The 24,997-nt window shown below is 39.2% G+C and overlaps 1 protein-coding gene across 2 annotated transcripts; it reads left to right on the top strand.

Annotated features, from left to right (window-relative positions):
- The first annotated feature begins 447 nt into the window (after positions 1-447).
- SMU1 (SMU1 DNA replication regulator and spliceosomal factor) lies at positions 448-24,110 on the top strand. 2 transcript variants are annotated; one of them, XR_012495828.1, is made up of 13 exons: positions 448-593; positions 3,429-3,639; positions 4,956-5,108; positions 6,127-6,237; positions 11,812-11,940; positions 13,357-13,476; positions 14,762-14,878; positions 15,494-15,621; positions 16,184-16,310; positions 18,840-19,007; positions 20,657-20,809; positions 22,036-22,546; positions 23,896-24,110. XR_012495828.1 is itself a non-coding variant. In XM_074330630.1 (12 exons), exons 1-12 carry the CDS (start codon positions 568-570, stop codon positions 22,132-22,134), a joined length of 1,542 nt encoding a protein of 513 aa, XP_074186731.1. In that variant the 5' UTR covers positions 448-567; the 3' UTR covers positions 22,135-24,110. The 2 variants fall into 2 exon arrangements, 1 of the variants encoding a protein (XP_074186731.1); XM_074330630.1 differs by having other exon boundaries at positions 22,036-24,110.
- Positions 24,111-24,997: the final 887 nt, after the last annotated feature.

Here is a 24,997-nt window from a genome sequence, read left to right as displayed (position 1 = left end):
GTAATTGTACCATTGAAGTCAAATTCTTTTCAATTAAATACTGAGTTGAAAATGCTACAAGTAATGTAGCTCTTCCCACAAGTGGGTATGAAAATCCTAACTGGTCTCCAAACTTTTCATAATTAGATTGATTAAACTGTGTTTTGGATTCAAAGTCATTTATTCATTCATTTGTTCATCTCAACTCTACCTACAAATGTTGGCTAGGGTTCCATTGGTTTCAAATGTATTAACCTCCCAGTCAGCTGTTGTAAATTCAATCCTATCTTTAAATCTAATCAACTAATTGCATCAGATGAAAGCAAAATTTCCAAACCAGTGCTTCCAAGCAGTTTTCCTCCAGGGTAGACAGGAGAATCCTCAGCAGGCACTTCCACTCCTACTTTTGACAACCCCTCGAAGCTCCGCCCCTCAAGTACTCCACGCCCCTCTTTCGTACACAAAGCCGACTGGGCCGGCGTCAGACGTCGAGCGGAAGTGACGTAAGGCGGCCGCCGGAGCTGTCGTTCTGCGTTGCGCGACTAGGCCTGAAAGTGGAGTGGGTTCTGCACCCGTGAATATAACGCTATGTCGATCGAAATCGAGTCCTCGGAGTGAGTCCTGCGGTGGCGGTGTTCGCGAAGTGGCGGGGGCCGGGAGGTGAAGGGTGCGGGGTGGAAGGTGCTCAGGCAGAGGCGTCTGAGAGGCTAGGGAGTGGGGGGGCATTTCCTTGTTCACAAAGCAGCTCCTTGCATCTGGCAACCTCGGACGCGGGCCCATGAGAAAGTAGCGGACGAGAAGCCCCAAGCCCGGTGGGAGGCGGCGCGGGGCTGGAGAAGGGATACGCCTTGCGACCCGAGTGCTGGCGCGCTGTGTGACTGATCGTGTTACGCATCCTCTCTTGACTCTAATTGTCTGCACAAGGGGTCTTGTGCTCTAAGCCTTCCTGCTCTTCTCCGCCCTGTTAAACAAGTGTGATTCACTTCTTCTGTGCTTACATGGCTGCTTTGCTTTCCTCTGCCCAGCACTTAACCCAGTATTGTCACTGTATCTCTGTCTGCCCTACTAGCCTGCGTGGGCGCCGAGGGGTTCCTTTTTCGTATGGTCCCAGTGCCTAGCACACCGCAGAGGCTCGACTACTGTCTTTGGAGAGAATGAACGACGAGCTATTTTATCAGGCTCTATCTGGCGCTGGATTTTGGCTAGTCTGAGCTCTGTGTAGCTACAAAGGAGAGAGGCAATCAAAGGAGAGATTGGGCCAGAAGAATGATAAATTTGGGGGAATAAGGGGACTAATGAGTGACTAAAGGAGGTCTTTAGTGATCTTCTCCAGGACTCTGTCTTCCACCTCGCCCTTGCCCACACTTAATTAAATCATCAGATGTAACATTTGTGTCTTGAGTGTAAGGGAGAGGACTTGTCCTGGAGACTTGCCATGGGAAGAACGGAGGTTTATTCATTCAACAAATATTCAACTCTACTATGTACTGTTCTAGACCCTGGGGACACAGTAGTGAACAAAACAGACAAAAATCCTTGTCCGTAATAGAATGTGCATGGTGACTGGGGAAGGCAAACAACAGGCAAAAACAATAAGTAAAATATGAGGCTTATCAGATGGTGATAAGTGTTGTGGAGAAAAATAAAGCCAAGAAGAGTGATAGAGACTTGCTGGAGTGAAGACAACTAAGTCACGGCTGAAGTTGGAAAGGATTCCATGCTTTGGGGCCTGAATAATAGTGGACACTGACCATTCTCCCAGCCTTGGGCTGCTGCACATTTTTATTAGTAATAATAGCTACTTTTTAGTAAGTATTTTCTATGATAGTCATGCTATAAGCTGTATAGTCAACCGTTTCATCAAGCTTTCAAGGCAGATATTTTTCTTAACAGACGAGGAAACAGGCACAGAGATAACTGACTTGGCCAAGGTCACAGTAAGTGATGGAACTCTGATTCAAATCCCAGCAATCGCCAAAGCTTTTAGCTCTTCATGTATTACCTTGTGTTTGAAAGAAGTAAATTTGATTTTGGTTGTGTCACATATGAGGTCTTTACAGGGAGAGTGTCCTATTTTGGGAGTGCAAATGAAAGTGTGCTAAGGAGGATAGTAGGTACTAGAATAGCAGGGATCTAAGCCTGGGTATCTCTTTAAGGGGCCATGGGAGAAAAGACTACTGCAAGTAGCAGTAATCAGTTTCCTTTTGCAGGGGTTTTTAAGAAGAGGGTATTTGCTTTCTTGTCAGGGATGTATGCTCAAGAGCCACACTGCCAGTTTGAGTCTTCATTTTTCCACTTATCTCTGTTACTTGGTGAAATCCTCATCTGTAAAATGGACGTAATGGGAATAACTTACCTCATAGAGTTGTTTTGAGGAGTAAATGAATCAGTATATCTAAAATGCTTAGAATAGTACTTGGTGTATAGTAAACACATAATAAACATAGGCTGTTTTATGATTATTATTTCTCCTCAGGAGAGGGAATTCACTAAATTCCAATCTGAAATCCTTCCAACCAAAACAGTATAACCTTCTATACTAGTGCTGTCCAGTAGAAATACAGTGAGTCACATAGGTACTTTTAAAAAAGAGAAGGAAAACAAATGTGTCACAGCATTGTACAGTGAACTTTTGCAGTCTATATGGAAGATTTCTTCACAAGACTCATTATTAAGTTCAAGATCAAGAAGTTTTAACTGTAACTATTTTATTCTAAATAATTTATAAGTTTTCTGGCACACGTTGAAAGTGGTTGTTTATTCTCAATATTTGGCATAATCTGGCTCGTTTTTTCCTTAGGGAACTGAATTTACAATGTTTTTAATTCACTTGTTCAGAAAATTTGGTAATAAAGGCACTGGGTAGGGATTATTTTTGCAAATGAGAACATACAGCTTTGTTTTACTTTTATATATAGTGTAGCTCTATTCATTTGTGTTCAACAAATTCCTATTAAGAAAATCTCAATTCATATTTTTTTTGGTTGTCATTTAAAAAATGGACCAAATCATCCCACAAGCATTTAGAGTATTTGTGTCAATAACTAGACTAAGTTTAAATATTTTACAACAGTGTGCAACAATATAATTGTACAAATTAATAAAAAAACTTGGCATAATAAAAAGATCTCTGGCCTTGGAAGTAGGAGAGTTACCTTGATACCAACTTGCTTTCTAGATGACTGTGAGACTTTGGACAAATTATTTCCCCTCTCTGAACCCCAGTTCTCCTAGTTTTGAGATGGAGTTAGGACTGGGTGATTCCCAGCATCCCTTGTAACTTAGATTTTGTGATTTTTGGCAAGTTTTACTTATGTGATAAAGAAATGGATAGTAGGTAGTGAAAGGAAGATGGTTGAGTCAGAGAAATAAGCTGGGGTGGGCTTTATTTTGTGGCCTCTTTGGTGAGTGAGGATCCCTGAGCTGGATGACTTGCTTTTTTCTTTCAGTGTGATCCGTCTTATCATGCAGTACCTGAAGGAGAACAGTTTACATCGGGCTTTAGCCACCTTACAGGAAGAGACTACTGTGTCCCTGAATACTGTGGACAGCATTGAGAGTTTTGTGGCTGACATTAATAGTGGCCACTGGGATACTGTTTTACAGGCTATACAGTCTCTGAAACTGCCAGACAAAACCCTCATTGACCTCTATGAACAGGTAAGAGTGGAGGTGATGCTGAGCCCTGGGGGTTGGTTTATTGTGGGCCCCCTAACTGGGAAGCATCATTGCGCGTTCCTTCAAGCACTATAAGGACTGTAACAGTCCTTAAAACTTACACTGTCAAGGCTTGAGTGATACTTGGTATTTTTTTTCTCTCTTGGAAAAGCCAAGATTTTCCCAAATTGAAATGATTTCTTAAGTGATCATTACATTAACTGTTCTGAAACCAATTTTTCTGACACTAACTGCAATTCAGTTCTGGCACTATCCACCCGAAGTTAGTGCAGACCCCACAGGTTAGGGGTTCAGTCCTCCATGAGATTGCCCGTAGTTCAGACACCAGCTGCACTTTGGGGTCTCAGGCCACCCATACTACTAATAACTGGTTACAAATTTGGGGGTCTCCATGAATTGATAATTCATTAGAATGACTCACAGAACTCAGTAAAGCGCTATATTGATAACTGCAGTTTTATTATCAAGGATAGAGATCAGGACCAGCCAAATGTCGAATCACTGTAGGGTAGTCTGGCAGAGTCCTGAACAAAGAACTTCCAGGGCCCTCTCCCCATGGAATCAGTGCCTTTCTTACTTGGTGTATGAATGTATTCACCAACCAGGAAGCTCCTTTGGTGTTTTTATTGGGGTTTCATTCAATCTCCAACTTCCCAGCGCTCCTGGAGGTTGGGTTGGCTCAATGCCTCAACCCTCTGATCACATGGTTGGCCTTTCAGTAACCAGCCCCCAACCTGAGCTAGCTTCCTAGCACCAACTCAGGCGAGATGCAGGGGGCTCATTAATAACAGAGAGACTCCTATCACTGGTAAAATTTCAGGTGTTTTAGAAGCTCCATGCCGGGAAACCAGGACAAAAGATCATTTATTATTTATTATACAACAGAGCAGAATGGACTTTCTGGAAATAAGAATTTAGCGCTGTGTATAAAAATAGGGTAGTTGGTTGGTTTCTTTACAATCCATAAGAGTTCAGTAATTTCCCAAAGAGAATTTTGGTATTTGGGGAAAGATTTCTCTGGCGCTCATGGAGATATTCCGAACATCTTTATTTTTCTTCAGCATCTATATTCTGAACAGGTGGCCTGAGAGGAGAGGAGATTGGTAGATAAAAATGGAGGTGGAAGGTGAAGGATTGAAGTCATTACTTACAATTACTTCAGTTGTCTACCTGAATATGCTAGTGAAAGGGGCATTTCCCAATACTGGAAATCACTTTGACAGGCCATTTCTGCATACTGAAAAAGAAGTGTTACTAAGAGAATGCATTGAAACAGCCATTTTCTTTCACTTATCCAGGTGGTTCTAGAACTGATAGAGCTCCGTGAATTGGGGGCTGCCAGGTCACTTCTGAGACAGACTGACCCTATGATCATGTTAAAACAAACGCAGCCAGAACGGTATATTCATCTGGAGAACCTCTTGGCCAGGTCTTATTTTGATCCTCGTGAGGTATGACCGGTAATAAAAAAGAAACTGTTGTTAACTTTGAAAACATGCAATAATGTAATTGTAAAGATCATTTTATTGGATATATTTTGTGATTTTGATTTAATTTTCGATAGTGATACTTTTTGTAGATGTTGGTTGAAATTTGCGTATGTTAAAGGGAATAATTTTGTTTTCTGAGTATTGGAGGGTCTTCCCTTCCCTGCCTACCGCATTTTAGAGGATTGTGTGTCAATTAGTAAAGAAGCAGGACATTTATTCTGGTATCATTTCCCCATTAGCCCAAGTACTTGTCTGGTCCTGAAGTGCTACCTGACTGCTGGTATATTCCCTGGGCATTTGTGTCCCTTGTCCCTGACCATTGCAATTTCCTCCCAGCTCTTTTAATTCTTAGAAGCTCGTGCTTTTACTTCTCAGCCGATTATGCATACTGGGAGAACATGGTGACTGATACTCTTTCATTCTTTCAAAACCTTATTGTATACTTTGATTCTTTCTCACTCAGCCTTTTACTAGTCTAAATGGGAGGAAGAATTTAATAGACGTTGGATAATGGAAAGTTAGGGTAAACGCACAGAAACCAGGAGGATAACGGAAAGAAGTTTAGATTACCAGGACAGGATTTGTTAGAAGTGGTCAAGAACTTTTGGGCCGGGGGGTCATTTGACTGAAAGAAATTACCAAAGAATATAAAAGAATCCTTGACTCTGCAGATTTTTTAAACTCTGGGAAACAGCCCTTCGTTGGCCTGGTTTACTTGGACTCTTTTCAGAAATAGCGTGGACTGGCTGACCTCAGTTCTCTCCCAGCTCATACTTTTCAAATGCAAGTGGATAGACTTGGGAAGTCATTTGAAAAACCTAATTGATTTAATTAATTTCATGTTTAACTGGGTAGTTTCTTTCATTGTTTTCCTTTTTGAATGTTTCTGCATGATGATTGTTGTTGTTTTTTTAAAATAAGCACACTTATATCTGGGAGCCGTTTCTTGAAAATGATGCTCCTCCCTCTCCCTTTTCAGGCGTACCCAGATGGAAGTAGCAAAGAGAAGAGAAGAGCAGCAATTGCCCAGGCCTTAGCTGGGGAGGTCAGTGTGGTACCTCCATCTCGTCTCATGGCATTGCTGGGACAGGTAATTAAAGTCTGTGAAACTGAAATTACCCTGTATGTAAACTATATGTATGAGCTAAAGAAATCAGACATCCTAAGTACTGAAGGTGCTTGTACTAACAGCTGTGCCATGCCACCCTCATCTTTCCTGGGAGAGGCAGTGTATAGATGAGTGGTTAAGGGCATAAGCTCGAGAGTCAGAATTAGGGTGACCATATCATTGATCATTCCATCCAGGATAACGTGAGGACGCTGTTGATCATTGTGTCAGGCAAATTGGAACAAATGTTTTCCCTAGTTGGAATCCAAGCTCTCTTGCTAGCATTGTGGTGTTGGGCATGTTACCTGACTTTTCTGATTCCATTTACTGATGGTGTTGTGGTAAGGATTAAACGACATAATCCATATAGCACTTAAAGCATTTCCTGTGTTTCCTGACACCTTGTAAACCGCTTAGTAAATGGTAGCTGCTGATCGGGATTCTTTTTTATTAGTAGTAGTATTACTAGTGTTGTCATTATTATAAAGCTACCTAGAGTGATAGATGTTTTATAACAGAACAAACCACCTGACTTCTCTTGAGGCAGGGGCAAGATAGTCACCTGATGGCATAGTTGTTGGGCGAGGCCCTGGGAGCTAATTGCTCTTAATACGGACTTTATCATTACCTCATCTCCTGCCTTACCCTTGAGGGGTGTTTGGTGTCTCCAATTCCTAAAACTTTTTGGAATTTTTCAAGGTAGCTTGGCTTGCTTTTTGTGGCTTCCTCATCCCCGCCTTGTATAATTCGGTTTCATTTTTCTCAGTTCTTTTGGTTGCCACTGGTTCATTCACTTTTCAGTTTCTGAAATTTAACATTTCTCTTTTGCTGTTTTCTTTCATTCTCTCTTTGTCTTTTTGGCTATGTACTCTTTTTATTCTTTTATTATTGTCACTTTAGTGGAGTTTCTGGAGAGAGTAGAAATAAACGCATGTGTTCCTATACATTTAATTGGTTAGATGTGAGGAGTGAGTGAGGCTTTGCTCTGAGTTGCCGTTTTAGGCTTCTGGCTTGAGTGAATACAAGAAGTGCAGGCTGTCTTTGGGATGGAGGGAGAAACTGGAGAAGGGGCAGCAGTTCTGGATGTACTAATTTTGAAGTTCCTATGGGACATACAAATGGAGATGTCCAGTATCAGTGCAGTAGTCCTCCGTTATTCGCGGTTTGACTTTCTGTGGTTTCCTGTTACTTGGGGTCAACCGCGGTCTGAAAATATTAAATGGAAAATTCTGAGTAGTGTGATGAAATCTTGCACCATCCTGATCCGTCTCACCCAGGACGTGAATCGTCCCTTTGTCTATGTATCCACGCTGTATACGCTACTGCTCATTAGTCACTCAGTAGCTGTACTGGTTATCAGATGGACTATCACAGTATCCCAGTGCTTGTGCTTAAGTAATCCTTGTAGTGGCCTCACACTATGTCACATGCCTGTCATTCACCTCCCTTCATCTCATCACATAGGCATTGTATTATATCATCACAAGAAGAAGGGTGAGTACAGTCCAATAAGATATTTTGAGGGGAGTCCACATCCACATAACTTTTATTACAGTATATTATAATTGTTATATTTTATTGGTTGTTGTCAATCTCTTACTGTGCCTAATTTAGAAATTAAACTTTATCATAGGAATATATGTATAGGAAAAAAGATAGTATATATAGGGTTCAGTACTATCTGAGGTTTCGGGAATCCATGGGGGGTTCTGGAACTTATCCCCCGCGGATGAGGGGGACTACTATACTGGGATTTGTGAATCTGGCCTCAACCATGAGGTTTTGGCTAGTTATAGAGTCGTAAATTGCAATAGTGGTTGAAGCCATAGATGTAAGTATGATTCCCCGGGGAAAGCATGTAGAATAAGAAAGGTAAAAATGTGAGAAGAAAACTTTAGGGAGCATTTAAAGTCAACAGGGTGAACAGAGAAAGGAACAGCCAGAAAGATATAAGGGAAGCCAAGAGAATATCGTTAGCAAAGCCAAGAGAGGAATTTCAGGAAGATGAGTGGTCATCAAGGTCGAGAGTAGCAGAGAACATGAGGAAGTTTAGGTTCAGAAAGGAGTCTGGTTTTGGCTTTGGGATATCTGAGATGCATTCCAGTGGAAAGGGCGAGAGAAGTTATGTTGCAATGAGTTAGGTTTGAATTAACTGAGAAGTGAAGTCATTGAATGTAAATGGCTCTTGAAGCTTGGTTGTTAAAGGAAAATGATGACAGTGGGGGGAGGGGAGGGCAATAGTTAATGAACAGAGAGCAAATGAGGGAGTTTCTTTTTTTTAAAGATGGAAGTGATTTGAAACTATTATAAACTAAGAGTAAAGGCCATCAGAGAGTACACATTGATTGGAGAGAGGCCCTGAGGAGATATAAGTTTTCTTGTCATTGCAGTTCTTGTCAATGAAAAACAAGTAACATGAATTTTGGGAAGAAATAAAACTAATAACATTTAGAAGCATTATATATTTCAACTATAATAACTGTATAATTAATTTACAAGTTTGGTAACACTGCCATATATAAAATAATACAAAAGTTGATTTAATTTTTATATATCAGCAGTAGCCAGTTAGAAAATTCAGGGGAAAAAAAGCTCTTGTTTATAGCAACAACATACACTATAAAAATTGTAGCTCTCACTTTTGTGGGAAATAGGTGATTTCCTTTTTTTTTTTTTTTAAGATTTTACTGGGGAAGGGGAACAGGACTTTATTGGGGAACAGTGTGTACTTCCAGGACTTTTTTCCAAGTCAAGTTGTTGTCCTTTCAATCTTAGTTGTGGAGGGTACCGTTCAGCTTCAAGTTGTTGTCCTTTCAGTCTTAGTTGTGGAGGGCGCAGCTCAGCTCCAGGTCCAGTTGCCATTGCTAGTTGTAGAGGGCGCAGCCCACCATCCCTTGCGGGAGTCAAACCAGCAACCTTGTGGTTGAGAGGATGCGCTCCAACCAACTGAGCCATCTGGGATCTCAGCGGCAGCTCAGCTCAAGGTGCCGTGTTCAATTTTAGTTGCAGGGGGCGCTGCCCACCATCCCTTGCTGGAGTTGAGGAATCGAACTGGCAACCTTGTGGTTGAGAGCCCACTGGCCCATGTGGGAATCGAACTGGCAGCCTTCGGAGTTAGGAGCATGGAGCTCTAACCGCCTGAGCCACCGGGCCGGCCCCGATTTCCTTTTTTTTTTCCCTTTGTTTTTCAGTTGCAGCTGACATTCAATATTATTTTATATTAGTTTCAGGTGTATAACATAGTGGTTAGACACTTATATAATTTATGCAGTGATTCCCCCCAGTTAGTGTAGTACCCACCTGGCATGATACATAGTTATTCCAACATTATTGACTATATTCTCTATGCTGTACTTTACATTCCTGTGACTGTTTTATAACTATCAATTTGTATTTCTTAATCCCTTCACCTTTTTCACCCAGCTCCCCAACCCCACTCTCCTCAGTTTGTTTTCTGTAGATGATTTACATTTTTTAAAAAGGCAAAAACCCTTCAAAACTTACAAGAGAAGTGAGAAATTTGAATAAATGGTGAAACAGGTATTTTCCTAGGTAAGACTGATTGTTGATGTCAGTTCTTAGATTTACGGCAATTATAATAAAGATCACAAATAGGATTAGAACTGTTTCACAAAAGAATTCTAGTGTTCATCTGGAAAAATAAACTTGGAAGCATGTTCATCAAAGAAATTTTAAAAAGGAAAAATGTTGAGAGCATATTAGTCCAAGAAATATTGAAGCATTTAATGAGGGTTCATAGTTTGAATCATTTTGGTATTTAGAATATCTGTTGCAACCAGTGCAACAACAATGTAAGAAACTGATCCCATTGTTTATAAGAATTTACTAGATGATCATGGCAATGTCACAAAACCTAGGAGTAGGGAAAAATTATTCAGTTTATGGTGTTGGGGCACTTACTTTAGAATGGAAGAAAATAGTTATATCAGAGCCTTCTCTCATATTTTATAGAGCATAATTTCTGATAGATTGAAAGTTAAATATTTTAAGAAAATATAAAAACTAGAAGATAATACAGAGGGTACCAAAAAAATGTATACACATTTTTAAAAAGGCAAAAACTATTAAAATTGTAATACTCAGTATATACTGGTAACAGAAGATGAATACAAGTCATGCATATACATTTTGTTGGCACCCCGGTATATCAGACTTCCTGATAGGGAAGGACTTCTTATGATTAGGGAATAGACACCAAGGTAAAGGTCAACAAATTTAATCACTGAAGAGTTTAACTTAAGATAAAAAGAAAGCTATAAAGCTATAATCAAAAATAGGCAGATTGGAAAAAAAAATCTTTCTGCAAATATAAATAACAAATACCTTGATCACATTAAAAGCTCACAAATTAATAAGAAAAATAGGAAGACTATGATAGATCCTTGAGCAAAGAATGTGAATAAATGGTAAACAGGAGAGGAAATACATGTAGTTAATAAACTTGAAGAAAAGTTCAAACTAATTGGAGAGCTGACTAAATTAAAGCAGGGTATAAGTTTCCACTCATTAAATTAGCAAAATTTAAAAATGATATCTAAAATTGTTGTGTTCTTGATATAACAAAGGGACAAGGAATGGACGTTGATCATATGCCTATTATGTAGACTTTACATATATTATTTTGTTGTATCCTTTCAGCAGTTCTGGGAATTAGGCTCTTTTTTTTTAAAATTTTTTTCAGTTAATGAAATTGGGAGTCAAAATAACATTTGGCAAATGATCTAGCCTAGAGACATCTGTCTCCAAAGTCCATGATTTTTCCACTGCCCATAATGCAATTGTGAGCGCTATTGAAGTTGCAACTTTTTGGAAAAATAGTTTGGCAGTATATATCAAGAGCCTTGACCATTCGTATTCTTTTTTTTGGATTCAGTAATTCCTATTCTAGGACTCTATTCTAAGGTGGGACTATCCCCAAAATAGAAAAAGCCGCATGTCCGAAGATGTTTGTTGTAGCATTATTTAGATTAGTGAAAAATGGGAAGTGGTGTATATGTCCATTAATGTATTAATTAAATAAACTGTTAAACATCCACTAGATAGAATATATTTTACAGCCATGGAAATGATAGTTATGGCATAGCGTGATCTGATGTTAAGTGAAAACAGGAGAATATAAAATTTTACATATGGTGTAATTACAGCTATGTTAATTAAATATGTGTAAGGGGGGAGTATTAGAAAGAAATATAAAATGCTAACGTGGCTGTATTTGGATGTTGGCACTATGGGAGATTTCTGTTTTCCAAATTTTGTTTTATTATATAATAAGAGTCACACCTATAAGAAAATAGGTGTGGAAAGATGGACCTATTGGCTCTCAGAGTCCCCTTCCACCCTGAGCTCAGCCTGTGTTCCTAGAACACACAGAGTAGCACAGATTATGTTGTTTAGATGGCCAGAGATGGTTGGGTCTGGATGGCTCACAGTTTCCTGTGAACCTCACTCATCCTTACGGGCTTGGCTTTGTCTGAGCAATGAGGATCAGATCTTAAAAGCACCCAAGGGGATTACTGTACATTTCTTTTCTCCTAGGCACTGAAGTGGCAGCAGCACCAGGGCTTGCTTCCTCCTGGCATGACCATAGATTTGTTCCGAGGCAAAGCAGCTGTCAAAGATGTAGAAGAAGAAAAGTTTCCTACACAGCTGAGCAGGCATATTAAGGTAGGACCTTAGACACTCAGCAGTTGGTAATCATTTGTTGAGGACTCGATATGTGCTTGCCCAGCTAGGCCCTATGCCAGAAGCTTGGGTTGGGAGCAGAATTCATTCTCCAGCTCTGTCAACATTCAGGGTTGCTGTTGGTGACCCCTGGCGTCCTGTGGCCTAGCATTGGCACACATCAGATATATAACCAAGTAGACATACATTTGACATCTGGCCCATCATCTGCCCTTGCTTCCAGGAAGCCTGCATTTGGAAGAATGGTTAACCTTTTGGTTAAACCCGGGACTAACTATGCACTTCTATTTGTCTTGTTCAGTATTTGTGTTTTTGCCTGCCTCAGTCAGGCAAAGTACCAGGCATGGATTGTAAAGTGGGCTTGTGTGGTGTTTGAACAAAATAACTTTTATCATCTTACGGCTGGTTCTTTTTTTAAAAAAATCTGAGACTCTTCTAGGAAAAAGCACAATCAGGTAATTGCTGCAGTTCCCAGAATTACAAGCATATTTGCTACTTCAACATCTACTTTATGTTGTAGTTTCTTTTTGGGTTTTTGCTCCCATTGAATTTATGGGTTTAAAAATAATTCATATTCCTCAAATCTTTGACTTTGGTTTGCTTTGAATTTGTCTTTTCTGGCTTTTATATTTTGACTTGTGTGTAAAGATATTTTCGAGCAGTACTTTTATCCTGGCTGAAACCTTGAGAAAAATAGAAATCCATATAATTATACTGCTGGGCTAAAATTTTTGTTACAAACACTTTCCTTTTTGGCATTTAAAATGAAATTCATAACAGCGTTTCTCTGTTCTCATCTGTCTAATGTCCTGTAGTTTTCACTTGCTACTGGGAGCATGACTGCTGTTAAATGCTTAGGGTACATTTCTCGGGCAGTCTATATCAGCTTTAATTACTTCTCTGTCACACATTATCACTTGATTAAATGAAGGTCATGAAGAGAAAGTGATGGAAAATTTGTTTATAAAATAGTGTAGACGTTTACTTTGAAAAAAATGAACTTTTTTTCTCCAGTTGCATAACAGGGACATATTATGTCATATTAAGTTGAGTGTAAAAGTCATGCTGACTGGCTGGTTCTGGTAAAAATTTATTGTTTGAGTTAACAGGATTATTTGTTCTGAATTCCATGCTAAGATAGTTTGTTTGCTTTTCTTTGGAAATATCAGTTTCACATTAAAAAACTGGTTTCAGCCAAGAGCCTAGATGTAAAACTGCTCAGAGAAAATATATCCACAATCTCCCTGTGTCCCGGTACTGAAACGTCCCTCCAAAACTTCGTAATAATAACTAGCTATGACTTTATGCTAGGGCATGGTTTCTCAAAAGGTTAAAATGGGAATTGCTTTAAGTCCACTAGATAAAAATGCATCTGTTTCCTTGTTTCATTTGAAACAGTTTGGTCAGAAATCACATGTGGAGTGTGCTCGATTTTCTCCAGATGGTCAGTATCTGGTCACTGGGTCTGTTGATGGATTCATTGAAGTATGGAACTTTACAACTGGAAAAATCAGGAAGGTAAAGTATTTAAAATATGTTAACTTTTCTAGTGGGAGAATTATCTATTTTTTAATTGTTATTTCTACAATTTAAATTTATATCTTGAATAGGTGATACGTGCATCTGATACAATATTTTATAAAATAGAAAAGTTGTTTGATAAAGAGTCTTGCTCCCACCCTTGTCCCTCAGCTGATCAGTTCCTTTCTTTAGTCCAGCCAGGGTTACCAGTTTCTTACGTAACCTTCCTGGAATATTCTGGGTATATATAAGCAATTTTTATTTCTAATCTTACCTAATTGTAGTACTACTTGTATTTCTTTGGTTATGAATGAAGTTGAATATCTTTTTATAAGTAAAAAGCCACCATTATTTCCTATTTTGTGAAGCCTGTTCATATCCTTTGCCTGTTTTTCTTTTGGAGTGTTTTTAACTGCCTTGTGAGAGCTCTTTACAGTTTGATGAAATCAACTTTTGTAATATGTATTATTACAAATATTTTTAGTTTTGACTTTTGTCTTTTGAATTAGTTTACGATTTTGCTTTATAGACTAAAATTTTTTTGTATTGTCATATTTATCCATTTTCCACAATTTCTTCTAGTCCTTTTGTGTTTCATTATGTGTTTAATGTTTTATCCATCTGAAATTTGTTTAGGTAGATAAAGTTAGTGTAGATCCAACTTAATTTTTTCCCTAAATAGCTGTGTATTGACTACCCACTGATTTAAAATGTAATCTTTATTATAGAGCAAATTCTACTTGGTAGTGGATTTATGAGTAATTTTTACTCTCTATATTTATAGTTTGCCTTTTTTTTTAAACCATGAAGTACTCTCAGTTTATAATTAGAAAAAAATTAAAGATACTTCAGTTGGAACAATAATGGATGATAACAGAAACATCACAAATAAATAGGTTAGTAAATACATGGTTTAGGAAAAGTAGCTGACAATTTGGCAAAAAAACATTAGTTTTTCACATCATACCCCTAAAGTAAATAAATTCAGATTTACTAAAGATGTGCAGTATGAAACTTGGGAAATTTTGCTTAGAAAAGATCAGTAAGCAAAAGATGTAGGGTATTATGTTGGCATTTTTTCCACTATTAGTTTGAATTGTGTAAAATTATTCCCAGCATTATCAGTTGTTCATTAGGACATATATGCATGGCACTACTGTTTGCTTTGGAGATTGAGATTAGGTATAAGCCATTACCTTGCTTTTAATGAGTTTGTAGAAATCTGGGGTAACTGGGTTTTTGTGTTGCTATTTTGGTAACTGCTTATCATTGTTTCTTTTAGGATCTGAAGTACCAGGCCCAGGATAACTTCATGATGATGGATGATGCTGTTCTCTGCATGTGTTTCAGCAGAGATACAGAAATGTTAGCAACTGGGGCCCAAGATGGAAAAATCAAGGTATGGATTAGTGGCACAAACTCTTGTATGTAGACGTTTTGAGAGCTTTGTAATGAGGTAGTGTCCTACATATGATATTCAGCTTAATAACAGGTACTGTTTCTTGAGCATCAACTTTGTGCTAGTCACGTTTTCTTGTTTAATCCTAATAACAATTCTGCCTAGGGAGGTCCAGTAATTTGTTTAAGGTAAGTGATAGATGTGGGGCTTCATTTTAGATTTGCTCATGCCCTTTCTGTTGTACCACCTTGGCTCACCTAAGTATAATATGATGTATTGTAATTTTTTTTTTTTTTTAAGGGAATGGAATGGTCTGCAGTTGATTAGCTCTGATTTGTACTTAATTGATGGTAAAACGCCCTGGGCTAGATAAAATACAGAAATGGTCTCTGCTAAGTGAACTTAGCGTCTAAATTTTTGTTTTAATAATTTAAAAGGAAAGAGGTTTAAGTTTCACAGGATTCAGCTATCATTGTACTTTGTGGACCAGACATATCTTATTCAGCTATTAGCATGCATTTTTAATGTTGTTTTGTGAGCATGGCATCTTGCTTGGCCTTGTGGGCTAGTGGGACACTTTATTTACAAGTTTTCACTATTCCTTTTTTTATAAAGGTCTGGAAGATTCAAAGTGGACAGTGTTTAAGGAGATTTGAAAGGGCACACAGTAAAGGTGTTACCTGTCTAAGCTTTTCTAAGGATAGCAGTCAGATCCTTAGTGCCTCTTTTGACCAGACAATTAGGTAAGTAAGAATCTTCAAGTTGCCCTCACTTGGGTTTGATGTGATGAAGCTCTGGAGGGAGGTATTAGTGATTCCTTATGCTTTTAGCAGGATGATGCTATGTGGAGAAGGAGGGTATATGAGAGATTTAATTTCCTCAGAGTACAGCTGACACAGTGCTATTATGTTCTCCATTTGTGTCTCTACCCAGAAGAGAGATTAGAAAAAGATGATAGCAGTGTTTGATGTTTCTCAAAGTGTGGTCTGTGGACCCACCTGCATCAGAATCACTTTACAAATACAGGTTCCTGGGAGCCAGCTAAGACCTAGAAGTCTGGCCCTAAACAGAAGTCTATGGTATTATTGGCATATTTTCTTCTAGTCTCTGTTCCCACCTTTTGTTTTGGTTTTGTTTGATTGCTTGACATAATGAAAATTATACTGCATACATAATTGCATAGCCCTCTTTCTACACATAATAGTATAAGCTTCCATAATTCATCTAAAATGCATTCAGCACTTGGTCCCAAACATAATATATAGAATATTAATTATTCTTTTCATTTCCTTTTATTTGTGATAGAATTCATGGTTTAAAATCTGGGAAAACGCTGAAGGAATTTCGTGGCCATTCCTCCTTTGTTAACGAAGCAACATTTACACAAGATGGACATTATATTATTAGTGCATCCTCTGATGGCACTGTAAAGGTTAAGTATTTGCTACTGGTTTATTTTGGGGTGTCTATTTCATTTTTGCCCGTTGAGCAGTTTTCATTGGTGGTAATTGTGATAATTGTGGTGGCGTAAGCCTCTTGACTAGCTATTTGAGTTATAATTGAGGTGAGTCTGAGACAATAGTAATATTCTGTGGATAATTCCTATTGGCCTAGGGACCTCAAATCTCAAATCTATAAAATGAAAACAGACTTTATCATGTGTAGGAAAAGAGGAAGGGTGTGGGATCCTAAACTTGAGTCATCCCCCGTTTACAGTGGTTAAATTTGATCTTGCCATAGGTATGGTCCACCTGCAACAATCAAATTCACAAAGGGCTCAGTGGCCAAAGAAATAGATCTCTTTTTTTAAAATGTCTTTTGCCCCAATTTTTCTTTTCTTTCTTTCTTTTTTATGGGGGAACACTGGGGAACAGTGTGCCTCTCCAGGACCCACCAGCCTCAACTCGTCATCCTTTAGTCTAGCTGTGGAGGGCGCGGCTCAGCTCCAAGTCCAGTTGCCATTTTCAATCTTTAGTTGCAGGGGGCGCAGCCCACCATCACATGCGGGAATTGAATTGGCAACCTTGTTGTTGAGAGCTGGAGCGCTAACCAACTGAGCCATCCAGCCGCTCCTCTAGAAGCTCAGTGGCAGCTCGTTGTCTTCAGTCTAGTTGTGGAGGGTGCAGCCCACTGGCCCATGTGGGAATTGAACCCGCAACCCTGTTGTCCAGAGCTCGCACTCTAACCGAGTCATCCAGCTGCCCCAAAATAGATCTCTTTTTTGTTGCATGGCCTCATCCCATCCCAGATCCCCCCTTTAGGGCTTTCCTAACAGCATTTACAGAAGAACAGAATAGGTGTAGAGTATAACTAAGCCCCCTCTCAGATACTTATTTACTTCCCTAAGCTCTCCGCTGAAAGTAATGGATCTTTAATACCTTAAGAGATTTAGTTGTCTTAAGAGGGCCTTGTTTCCTAGAAAAGATGAGAAATCCAAAGAGGAAATTGCTGGAGATTTTTGAGACACTCCATTTACATTCTGGACCGTTTTTTTCAATTGCCTTATGTGAGTGCTTTGAGGCAAAAGGCCTAAACAGCCCTCTGAGGTTGCCTGTTATGACTTGGGAATCCAACCAGAAACCGGAGGGCAGGAGATGTACTCTTCCTCGGGATGAATGGGGAAATACATAGAGCTCTTAGTACTTTAGTCATGAGATTTGCCCTCTTTGTGCTATGTATAGGGCCTTACAATATATAAAATGCCATCGGGAGGTCATTTATCTAGGCCGCTTTGTTTTGAGGTCTTTTCCTTTAGTTTTGCAACGCGTGGGGTGAAGCATCTCCCTGACATTTTGGACAGAAAACACTAGAAGTCTTAGAACTCTTGGTCTCTAAAATGTTCATTTCTCTCCTAGGCAACTGGGCTTTAGAGAGGAGATTGGGACAGATGATAACAGTGTTTAATAAACACTGGTGCAACTACCATGTTTCCCTGAAAATAAGACCTAGCCGGACCATCAGCTCTAATGCGTCTTGTGGAGCAAAAATTAAGATAAGACCCAGTTTTATTTTACTATAATGTAAGACCGGGTTTTATATTAATTTTTGCTCCACAAGACGCATTAGAGCTGATGGTCCGCCTAGGTCTTATTTTCGGGGACACACGGTAGTGGGACAACTATTTCCTCCAGTTTATAGGTATTCAACATCTGTTTTGTACTAAGCTCTGTTGAAGGTACAGAGGAAATGCAATATAGTCCGTGCCTTTGAGGCTTTTATACCTCATTGAGTGGTGTCCAGGCAGTGCCCTACAATCAATATTTGGGTCATCTCTTCTCTAAGCACATCTCAGGTGTCAGTAACTATGATGTCTGATTTAACCCTTTCAGGTCATAAAAGCCCTGAGGGCAGGGTGAAAAGCATTAGGGTAGAGACCTATTACCAGAAGAAACGTTGGGAGAGGTAATACAAGTGGCCAGGAGTGGCTTCCACTTCCACACATCCACATGTGTATGTGTTAACATAGTGACTTCTGTTCAGTGGTTCAAACTGTACATTGGAATCATTTGTGGAGCTTTTTAAAAATGTACACACGTATGCCCCACCTCAGACCCCCCAAATCAGAATCTCAGGATAGGGTCCCCAGCATGTAACTCTAAAATGGCCCTTTTATTTTTATGTCAGTAAGGACAGCTTTGTGGTTGTTTATGACACACATCTAAAAAGAGATAGGTGGCTCTTTAGGAAAAATTTGTAGGAAAAGATCATAGATTTTATGAAGTTTTTATTATTTAGCTTCGTGACTTTTTATACCAATTAATCAGCAAATAGCTGCTAAGTGCTAACTATGCATATGGCAATGCTAGGTATTTGGACTGAAAACCAAGTAAGAACTTTTTTTTTTTTTCCTGAGTCAATTTTATTCTTTTTAGTAATCTAATTTTTGTTTTTTAAACCTCAAAACTTTAGAAATTCTTACACCCCCCCCAAAATGTTTATGCTTTAAATTTTTGTGTCATAGATCTGGAATATGAAGACCACCGAATGCTCAAATACCTTTAAGTCCCTGGGCAGCACTGCAGGGACTGACATCACTGTCAATAGTGTGATCCTGCTTCCTAAAAACCCAGAGCACTTTGTGGTGTGCAACAGATCAAACACAGTGGTCATCATGAACATGCAGGGGCAGGTACGTGCTCAGAAAGTGTCTTTGCAGACCCTGTGGGCCATTTCCAAAACGGCATGTTTCGGTCCTGGCCCTTCCAGTAACCCAGTATGGGTTCAACACTCCAAAAACCACACACACTGTATTTGTTATTCAGATGTTTAAACTATACATCTGTAGAACATCTCTTTGGCTTCTCAAAAGTTATCTCCTTTCCCCAGAGTGTTTGTATGTTATGCTCTTTGGATAAATGAGGCTCTAACCTGCTTTTAAGCGTCTTCAGAATCTCACTGAAGATTTTAAGATAATAATTCCTGTCTGAATGAGGGAGCTAAGTATGTCAAGTACTAACTCGGGACATCTAGCTACCACATGATCTAGGTGGAACTTAATAGGAGATGGGCAACGGTGTCTTCATGATGTATGTTTGTAATCAGGACAGCTGCATATCTCTCAAGGAACCTCACTTTTGTAGCACCAGGGACATTAGAAACATCAAGGTTGAGGTCTGAAGCCCTAAGAATGTGTCCTGTTGCTACTGAAATATTGGCCTGGGCACTTGGGGATTCTCCTGAGCATGGAGAAGACCCAGGGGCTGGTGTATGGAACTCTCTCCGTTTCTTTAGTCCCCATAACTGGTAAGTTAGTAGTTTAGAACCCATGGTTGAGATGGCTGGTCTGCGGTATCTGCTGGGCCCCTGTATAAAGCCATAGCTGCCCACTTCCTAGTTTTCTGCTTGACTTTTTAAAGACCTTTTATTTAACACATATAATTTTAGATTCATAAAGAAGTTGCAAAACAGTATACAGGGTTCCTGTGTACCCTTTCCCCAGTGGTAACATCTTACATAACCATAGTTCAATTATCAAAACCAGGAAATTGACATTGGTACAATTCTGTTAAATACAAACCTTTTTTAGATTTCATATGCATTCATTTTGAGGTGGGAAGTTAATACTTCTAAGAAATTTTTTCACGTGTAGATCTATGTGACCACCATAATTAGGATACAGAACTGCTTTCATCACCCCTGAACTCCCTCATGCTGTACACACAGTCAAACCCTCCCCACCAACCCTAACCACTGATCTGTTTTCCACTATTATAATTTTGTCATTTTGAGAATGGTGTATAAATGGTATGTATTTAAACTTTTAACCTTTTGAGGTTGGTTTCTTTCAGCTTGATTTATGATGATTGTAAATGGTATATAAAATAGAGCAAGCAAGGTCTTGGAGACAGTTCCACCCTGAATGGGGAGAGATCTCATTCTGTTAGAAAGCAGAAACTGGGGAGCATGAATCCAGAGCTGTGAGAACCAGTGGTATATTGACTTAGAAATTGTTGTGTGTGTGGTAATGAATTTGCTTTAGGGTAAACTGGTTCAATAGACTAAAGAGCAGGATTGGGGACGTGGGATATACAAAATCTAAATTTCTGTCTGCCAGTAACTATCTGGTGAATATTTCCCAGGCAAGAGGATTTAGCACAAGTAGAATTGATGATTATAAATGACACGATTATAAATAGCACATGATGAGTAGAATTGGTAATTATAAATGACAATGAACCAAAGTGCAAAAGAACAATGTAAAGATGTCCATTTAAACTGCTGCATTAAAACTGTTAATCCAGATGTTTTGTTTTTGCCTTGGGCTGTGGTATGATCTAGATTGTCAGAAGCTTCAGCTCTGGTAAGAGAGAAGGTGGTGACTTTGTTTGCTGTGCCCTTTCCCCCCGTGGCGAATGGATCTACTGTGTAGGGGAGGACTTTGTGCTCTACTGTTTTAGCACCGTCACTGGCAAACTGGAGAGAACATTGACAGTGAGTATTACTGACTTAAGGCCATCTAGAGAAATTACATTAATGCTTGTGTCTTTCTGAACTCAAGTAAACCTTTTCCAGACTGCTGTCAGTGTGGACTCTGTATAAAAAATATAAAACTTTTATCACTAACTGAAAAAGGGCTTGTAAGTAATTGTATGGAAATTACCTCCTCTTTCAAGAAGTCATCCTTCAGTGAGCCCTCGGCTTCAGGTGGATAGGGTAAGTGTACCTAAAGCAGAGGCGGAGGGGAACTGTGCTTGTCTAGCCAACTAGATTAGCCATATCTCCCTCAGGGGGACTGGAGAGTGAGATGCAGCTAGTTCTCTTCATCTCCTTTCAAAGGCAAAATACTTTTACTTTATTCTGTCAAATTGATTTGATTATGCTGTTAAACAGCTGTATAAGAGTCAGTGCAAGGAGTAATTAATGCCAGCTCTTTTAACAACCAATCCCTGAATTTCAGTGCCTTAACACAATGGAAGCTTTCCTGTGTCATGTGATACAAGTTTGATAGTCCTCTTCCATCTTTTAGCTGTGTCATTTGGAATATGTGGTGTCCAAGATCTCAGAAGAGAGATGGAAGTCTTTACAGGATGTTTCTAAGACCCACGTTTGGAAGTAGCCTATATTACTTTGTTCCTCTTTTTTCTGGTTAGAATTCAGTCACATAGCCATACCTAAATGCAAGGGGGGCAGGGAAGATGTAATCTTCTGTGGTCCAGAAAGAAGTGGTATGGTAGTACGGTGAACATATAAAAAATTATGTGCATACCAATATTAGAGAATCATCTCTCGTCTCGTATCATTCTTAAGTGAACTTTGGTACACCTGCCCAGTGAAGCCGCCGGTACAGCGCTAAGATGTGAGCAAAGCAAGGTGAGGTGGAGAGTGTCCTGGACAATCCAAATTCACTGAGTTGAAGGAATCATTTGGTCTCAGTCAGTGTTTTCACCTAGAATTTATAAAATCGTGATGATGACTAGCAGCTGTAGTGCAAAAATGATTTGGGACAGGTATTCACACGTGACAAAAAAATCTGCGCAGCAATGATAGCCTCATTTGAGGTTTTGGTTTGCTTGCTTAGCCCTCTTTTGAGGCTGCCTTAGGTTTGATTCCTTTGGTGAAAGTGGAAGCTTCCCTCTTCTCTCCCACTCAGGTCTGGAAGCCTCTTCAGGGTGAGTTTTATACTTCTATACCCTAATCCTGCGCTTTACTTTTTCCAGGTTCATGAGAAGGATGTGATTGGTATCGCACACCATCCTCATCAGAACCTGATTGCTACTTACAGTGAAGATGGACTCCTAAAGCTCTGGAAACCCTAATTTGACCTTTTTCTTTTTAAACTAGCTTGAGAGCATGTACTTAAATGAAGACATATTCATATGTGGTTGGTTTTTTTTTTTGGCCAGCTTTTCTGAGTAAATTAGGCACAAAAATAAGCTTGTGAAAATTCATGTTTAAGTAGTACCTTTTTATATGTTTTTAAGGTATTCGTTTGTTTCTAATTGGAACAGGCAATGTTTTCAGTAATTTTTTACTTGGAGAGTGAAACATATTTCTAGGAAAAACTGTAATCTTTTATTTGAAAAGCTGATTAAAATGTGCCTCCTTGTAGTAAAATTTGTAAATGAGGAACTATCCCATATTCAGTAGCTATTTGTTGTTCCATCTTTTTTTTTTTTTTTTTTTTTTTAGATAATAAACTTTACAACTTTCTGGAGGCTGTTTTTAAATGTAAGTAAGTGCTCATGTAGTTAACATATTTGCTTAGAATCTAGTGAGGTGGGTGGGACTCCACATTATCCCTGAATCTTAATTATAGCAGGAAGTCAGTTCCTGAATAGAGACCGAAAAGGTTGCATGTTGCATAGGATCTCATTTCACTGCTCCCATCTACCTCTCCTCCTTCCTAGTTGTGCCTTCTCTCACGTGTTCTGGCCAACTTGAGAATGTCAGTCCATCTTCTGGATAGAACTAGTTGCAGAATCCACGAGAATTCAGTTTTGACATCGCCCTTTCGTATGTGAAGAGGGGTTTGGCATTGAAAATGTGCTATTGCTCCAGAGAAAAATTAGCAGAGGACCTGAGACTGAGTCTTTTTTGATATGTGCATCATTACCCATTAGCTAAAGGAAAAAACTTAAGCCAACAACCTTTGAAAATATTTTGCACGTGTCTCTTTTATGTTTCAACTAAAGGATGTTGAACGATGGAGTGCCTATGTAGATACGTGAAGGCGCTGTGCTAGGAACTATTGCCTTTATTTTATGCCTTTAATTTTAGCATTGTGGGGACAGCCAGGAATGCAGTTTCCAGGCTCTCACATGAAAAGGTGCTCACTTGGGTAGTAAGTAGCCATCAGCTGTGGCTAGTTGGCCGTCAGCTGTAACCAGTGAGCCATTGGCCACTAATAAAACTGCTGTGGTTATGCTAGCAGCAAATGGGGCTAGTAAGAGGATGGTGGTTGGCAAGCGTGGATTGCAGTTAGCAAGGGGTTAGTTGTTGGTTGGCAGAGAAGTGGCTGGTGGGTTGTGGATCATGTGGCTCCTGCTTCCTGTGTCTCCAACCCAGCTGCCAGAGAGACTAGTGGTGTGACTCCCCATCTATGGCTCCGTGGGTGTTCCTTTTTGGCCTCACCAGGTCCTGTGTTCTTATGTGGGGAGTGGGACCAGAGACCCCGCATGACAAGCATTTATTAGGTACAAACTAGTGGGGAGAGTTCTTAGAAAGTTTTGCAGCTTTATAAAACCAAAAACCTTTCTTTTAGCCATAAAAACCTGCAGCTGTTTGACAGAATGGTATATGCTGCCAGTTTGAGAGTTGAACACAGCCATGAACCCATGAATTCACGTAACTGTATTCTGCCATCCCAGTGAAAAGAAGCCTTTACTTAAGTAAAAGTTTAAGGTAGAAAAGAGGAAACAGCTTATGCTAAAATCCCATAGAAAAAAACCTTTAAGTAATTAGGGTTTGATTTAACCCATGAGCTCAAGAACTGGCAGTTAGTTGTGAGAGGCATGCTTTGTGTCAGGGCTCACGAAGGACAAGAACCCAGTCAGCACACGTTTGGTTATTCCTTCTAGGAATTTTTATCAAACACCCCTTCTGTTCCTGTATCCAGTGCTGAGTGAGGATGCTTTAAAAAAGACCAGTTTCTGCCAGGGTGAGGAAGAAAAGCTCTCTCCCATTCTCACTCCAGTGCTGCCAAGTTTTTTAACCCCCCGTTGTTTTTTGAGCTCATTATTCACCCCCCTTTTCATTTGCCACTCTTGTTTAATATTAAACATTTATAGTTAAATAGTTATTTCTTTGTATTACTTATTTTAACTAGTTAAATGAAAAGTTACCTATCTTGGTGAAAAGCTAATGCTTCTGGGAAAAAAAAGCCTGTGGTGACACATTGGAAATGCTTTGTAATCAGTATATTAAGGAGACAGTCATACATTTCAAGAATTGCTTAAATTCTGATACCAGATTTAAGCTCGTGAACATGACTTTTAAACATACAATTAAAGCTATTCATTATAATTTGTTATTACTACTAACATTGAATTACAGTTACTGTGGAGCAGAAGTTAAATGATTTAAAGTAAGCCTGTAACATACCTAAAAAATACCTTCCTTATATCTCATGCATGCAAATTACTCCTCCATGTAAAGGTCTCATCCCTCTAACTTCTAAGTTAGCTTGCTCTGGAAGTCACTACTCTTGAGGCTTATGGTCCAAAGAGAAGAGGGAAAAAATGCAACCAAAGACTCATATAGTTGTATATATTTTTAAAAAAAGATGGCACAGTAGAAGGGAATGCAAAAGTACAAGCTCTCAAGAAGCAGATTATAAACCCCTTCTTTAGAAAGGTATCATATCTGGCACTGATACTTCAGGCTAAATTCTATAGCATGCCATCTTCTAGTAACATTGAGGCAATAGAATAAACGCAGAAGCATCACAACGAATCCCACTTAATACAACTATAATGACTAACTTCTCTACAAATTAAGTTCTTTGCCAGTTTAATACAGAATTTTAACTTCATGACTTAACAATTAAGGGTCATACACTGAAGTCAATACACACCTAGCATTTCAGTCTAAGCTAGTCCATGTACATAACTGAATTACAAAGTATGGCCTAACAGATACTAGGGGAATTTTTTTTTTAGTTTTTACAGGTATTAAACTTAT

The sequence above is a fragment of the Rhinolophus sinicus genome, linkage group LG04 (assembly GCF_036562045.2).
Source record: "Rhinolophus sinicus isolate RSC01 linkage group LG04, ASM3656204v1, whole genome shotgun sequence".
NCBI classification, from domain to species: Eukaryota; Metazoa; Chordata; class Mammalia; order Chiroptera; family Rhinolophidae; genus Rhinolophus; species Rhinolophus sinicus.
The sequence above is the reverse complement of the archived record's forward strand: the minus strand, read 5'-3'. Positions and strand labels throughout refer to the sequence as shown.

Bases quoted from the DNA above. Each gene is read 5' to 3' on its own strand.
- SMU1 (XM_074330630.1), top strand. From the start codon at position 568: ATGTCGATCGAAATCGAGTCCTCGGA. The intron at 6,238-11,811 runs GTAATTAAAGTC...CTTTTCTCCTAG, and splicing joins TCATGGCATTGCTGGGACAG to GCACTGAAGTGGCAGCAGCA. The intron at 11,941-13,356 runs GTAGGACCTTAG...CATTTGAAACAG, and splicing joins AGCTGAGCAGGCATATTAAG to TTTGGTCAGAAATCACATGT.